The sequence below is a fragment of the Populus trichocarpa genome, chromosome 1 (genome assembly GCF_000002775.5).
Source record: "Populus trichocarpa isolate Nisqually-1 chromosome 1, P.trichocarpa_v4.1, whole genome shotgun sequence".
NCBI classification, from domain to species: Eukaryota; Viridiplantae; Streptophyta; class Magnoliopsida; order Malpighiales; family Salicaceae; genus Populus; species Populus trichocarpa.
Window position 1 is genome coordinate 40,022,311 of NC_037285.2, and position 5,304 is coordinate 40,027,614.

Below are 5,304 nucleotides of genomic sequence, written 5' to 3' on the forward strand. Positions count from 1 at the left end.
TACATGAATCAAAATTTAAGGATTAGTAACCTCATTCTACATAATTAGTGAAGATATCTTGTGTAGTTGAACTTCAACTAATATGACAAGTTTTATTTGAAAGAACTATATTATATGTCAATTTTGAATTGGGAACTTTCAACTCAAATTTTTACATTCTTTTTGGTAACTCTAATTATACTAATTTTATTTTTTATTTTATTTTTTTCTATACAAAATAATAGAAAAGTAACATGATATATTTGACACAAAAAAATGCTCTTGATAAGAAGCTCATATATGCTTGTATTTTAAAGATTTATCTATATTAAGTCTCTAAATGTGTAATTGCTCCTATCATGTCCTTACCTCTCAGTTAAATCTCAATAAATCCATATACTTATAATAAGTCATTCAGATCAATAAGATTTATGCATGATAGATTTACATGATCTATAAACCAAACATTTCTCATACGCAATTTGTTTATATATATGTACACAAACACGCGTGCGTTTAAAGTACTAAAGGTTATTTCTTACATTAAAATACATCATATACATGACTTTAATGTTAGTGTACATGGAAAAAAAATGTTAAAAAAACCCTTTAATTGAAAATTAAATTATCAAAATTTAAATTACCACAAGGAATGAGAGATATAAGAACAAATGAGAGAATGGTCATACATGGAGAGAAGATATTCGGAAGATCACTCCTCGATTGATATTTGCTATTAATGTTCTATGTTCATTGGAGATCGTGCACAACCACCATTCCATTTCGCCTTTCAAGCTCTAACAGGAAAGAAGTTACAATGTTATCATGCTACAGCTCAATTTCCTGTCGTAGGGTTCTTATTTAACTTATGGCCAGGAGTTGTTTTTCATCCGAAACCAACACCAAAACTGGCTCAAGTGTATATAAAACACCCCACTCCCCTCCTCTCATATCTATTCAAAAGTGCAATCCATTTAGAATGTTGGTTCATGTAATGACTATCACAAGCACACCAGTTTGGTTCATAAAATATGGGATTATAAGTTAGACTCTATGTATTAAATAGATTGTACATTCTTTTTGAGTTGTTTTTTTAGTATATCTCATTTTTTTAAGATAATCCTGATATTCTACTTATGAGACATCAATAAGATTGTTTTTGTTATCTGTCTCCATGTTATTTCTACTTTTGAGTCAGGTGAGTGGATAATTTTTCATATGGTGGAGTATTAGTATAAATACTTGAATGGTTAATATGAAATTGATCGTGTTTCTTGGTAATTCTTATATTGTTATGTATTCCTTGTTTATGATTAAGCATGATTACTTATTGAAACCGAATCTTTGATATGAATCGTTATGTAATTATGAATTGATAGCTCCTTGTTTGATTGATGTCATGAGTTGAGCCTTGATATATGAATCTGTCTGTGTGATTATGATATAAATCTATGGTATGCTAGTTAGAATACTCATGTAACAGGGTAGTGTTAGTCTTTGTGCATATCGTATCTGAACCTTAGTTGGTCGGGGAAGTCACCAACATGTGGCGACTGATCATCCCATAGTATGGAGCGCCATGCTCATTTCATTATGATTTTCTGACGAGGCTTACCTTATGATATTTTTGTTAGCCTATCTGAGAAACTTTCATGTAAGAACTTAAAGCCATATTTTTGTGTGTGTGTGTGTGTGTGTATTCCTCATTATTGTATAGCCCCGTGTACGTATATTAAATATTATCTACTCACTGAGTTGTTGAACTCACCTTCTCGTTACTGATATTTTTTAAGTTTATAACTTGTTAGCAGGTCACTTTTGTTGGACTTCAGATCTTGCTTTTTTGGTTATAATTAGTACTTTTTCATTATATCTAGTTAGTGCTCTACAATTATGATTTTTGTACTAACTCTTACATTGATATAATCAATTTATATTATGAGATTAGTTATGTTATTATGTTGCGTAGAACTCTGGTTTGTTTAAATATGTAAAAAAAGTTTGTATGTAAGTTTGGGTTCACATAGGTATGGAAACCTGGAGGGGGATCTTATTTATGTACCGGTCATGCATTCAAAAATCAGGTCGTGACATTAACCATTTTTGTGACTTATCATATCATGAAACAATGTTTCCTTCCAATAATTTATTTTTAATGGACATGACTTTCCTAACCATTACAACCATAAACCAATATAATTATTCATTCAAAAAACATGTTTATTTAAATGCAAAACTTGTTATTTCTCTATTCAAAATGTTCTTTATTTAAATGTAAAACTCATTATTTCTCTTTTTAGAATGTTCTTCAATGAATAATCACAAATGTAAAATTTCACAAATTAACAGAAATCTCGTGCCAAAAACATTGTGCAATCCATTATGCACCAAGACATAATGCATTGTAGATTGCAACAATGCTACTCCCCCCCTAATTTGGTCACTCAATTTTTTTCAAATTTATCCTTTCACATTGTTTTGGCATGGAATTTGAATTTGTGATTTTTTTTTCTTCTATCTACTAGGTTATTGTGGTGTCAAAAAATCATTCTGACATCAATTTGGTTCTTGGTTTTGTACCCAAAAAAATATTTTATTGTTTGCGAAAAGAGAGGGTCGAGGGACTAATCTAAAAAGAAAATAAAAGAATGCAAGGTTTCTGTTTTGTGGTTCTATTTAAACAATTAACTTTTACTTTATTTTTATATTTTTTTCTAATTTAGTCATTGGTTATTTTTTTTTGCGAATATATCCTTTAATATTTTAATTAGGATTTGACTTAATAATTTATTTATATATTTTTTACAAGGTTGTTATGTTGTCAAAATAACATCCATATATTAGGTTTGAGAAGAAAAAGAGAATCATCGAAAAACAACGAAAGAGATACTTGGTTGGTCATATTCTAACTAAAAAAACCTCATTTTTTTGTATCAATAAAATTTATTTAATTAGTGAAATTTTATTAAGGTATTTTTTTTTCTTTTCATCTTTCTAAAAAAAACAATTACATCATGAGTGAAAAATGATTTTTTAGAACGCTTCTACGAGACTAAGAATCATTTTTTTTTTACACAAAAGAAACAGCGTATCGTGGGTCCAAGAATGTAGTCGGTATCTATTTGAAAAGAAAAGACGATTATTGTAATGCTTCACCAAAAGTGACCTTCTTAAAATGTGATCTTCTTTAACATATATATAAGGCATCGATTCACTGCGACGCACTTGAAGAGTCACAACTTTATTATACTTTGAATTACATAATATTAAACAAAAGTAACATTTCTAGCACAGCATCCATTTTTCAAACCTTATCGAGAAAACTCCTTGCAATCTTGCCACTTCCACCTCTAGGGAGAAACCCGCCTGGCATGTACTCACTGCCGGTTCCATAAATTATCCTTAGAATCTGTTGTGGTGTACGTGCATAAGAGAGCGAGTTGGTATCTGCAGATAAAATGTTACTCTCAGTTCGATTTTCGGCCCCAAGATTTAAGGGTACAATTAGACCTTCATCTCTAATCCCACACATGGCAAGCTCATTCCTGATGCCTGAGATTGCGTTGGTGAATTCAGCCACAGTTATGTCATAAGGCAACACTTTCTCGTCAGCTTTCTCATAGAGTAACGTTCGTATTACTGCGTCCTGTCCAGACTCTACGCCCAAGAGTGACGCAACAAGCTACATCAGAAACAAAAACAGGAAGCAAAACGATATTATTTAGGATAACGCACTTGAAGTGGCTATATTTAATGTGCTTGTGTGCTTGTTTTTTGTGTTTGCTTGAGATAGATGCGTGGTTCTTACTCTTCGAGAAGTGTAGTTGGCCAAGTGTGGAATGGTGCCAACGTATCCTACCAGTCCCACATAAGGGATAGCATACGATGCCAAGAGATAGTTGACTGTGTTGGAGTAAGGGTTAAATGGAGGGTCCAATTTGTAGCCAACTGCTTTGTCAAATAGTTGTGCGAATGCTTCAGGACTGAGATCATATAGAGGTCTTGGAACTCCACCAACGGTTGTTATAATAGCCCTGAAAATCATCACAACATTATGGGATGAATAATACGGTGCGCTTATTGATCTCAGCTTGAATCAAAACATCATATAAATTTTACTACCTTAAATGGCCAACTTCTTGATAACCAAATTCCTCGATGATTCTACGGGTAACAGGATCAAGGTTGGCCTTTTGGGCACCGATCGGAGGAGGACCGCCTGCGGCAAAACCCGGTTCAAAGGCATCGAGTCCAAGACCGAGCGCGCCATTCAAAAAGAACTCAGCTTCGAGGAATTCCAAGTTGAGAGGGAATTGAACCAGATCCTTGTCGATGGCCTCAACCGGTCCGCAGTATGCTGAACCTAACACATTGATTGGAACCGAAACAACAATGGTCAGAACCAAAGTAGAGAAGAAATAAAGAGTAGCCATTTTAATTTCTTGAGTAGCTCGTCAAGTTCGTATACAGAATGGCTGAGATATATAGGTGTTGCAGAAAAACCATAAAAATAGGTCAGTTCATACGTAGTCAATCGGCACAAGTAACCACGAAAAATCGAGAAGCTAAGAATTTCCTTCCAAATGGTTTTTTTTTTCCAGTAATTATGGGTGTCCGGATCAATTTACACGTACCTTAATTAATCTCCTAAGACCCTAAAATTAATAACCATGAAAGCCTCTAGTAGTACTGAAATTTATATCACTCGAACTAATAATTTCAGGGGAGTAAACTGATTAGGATTTAACTAGTTAAGCTATACTTTTTAGAATTAAAATAATTTTTTTATATTATTATCAATGTAAGTGTTTGGGTTAGCTGGGAATTTTTTTTTTTCTACTCACGTGTCTAGGAATGAAGTCTCTTTCAATTGTTTAATAGAAAGAGTTTTCTTCTTAAATACTTTTTCCAAAATTCATTTCACAACTGGAACAAGTTACCGTATGTTAATTGAAAACAGATAATCGCAGGTCACAATCAGCAGACATGAGAGAATTACTAACAGATCCAAACAATTAGTTTTGTTTTTGTCCCAAACACAACAAAAGTTGTTCAGTTTGATACTCTTGGAAAGATTAAAAAAAAAAAAAAATTGTTGATACAATAGATCGATCATCATCAACCTATTGCAATTTATCATTGATTTCTCGATGAATATATATATGTTCTTCGTTTATTCATTTTAATGAGAAAAAATTATAATTAAAAACTTAATCTTGAAAGAAGACAGAATATTGCAACCTTGTTAATCATGTAAAATATGAAATACTTAACTTAATTTTAACATATTAAAAAAAAGGGTAAGGTAATGCAAATAAAGAGAAA

The 5,304-nt window shown here is 32.1% G+C and overlaps 1 protein-coding gene across 1 annotated transcript; it reads right to left on the reverse strand.

The window, feature by feature from the left end:
* Positions 1-3,201: 3,201 nt before the first annotated feature.
* LOC7459126 (ferritin-like catalase Nec2) lies at positions 3,202-4,448 on the reverse strand. The gene is made up of 3 exons (XM_024610662.2): positions 4,102-4,448; positions 3,788-4,013; positions 3,202-3,661 (listed from the first exon to the last, which is right to left on the reverse strand). Exons 1-3 carry the CDS (start codon positions 4,410-4,412, stop codon positions 3,284-3,286), a joined length of 915 nt encoding a protein of 304 aa, XP_024466430.1. The 5' UTR covers positions 4,413-4,448; the 3' UTR covers positions 3,202-3,283.
* Between the last annotated feature and the right edge of the window lie 856 nt (positions 4,449-5,304).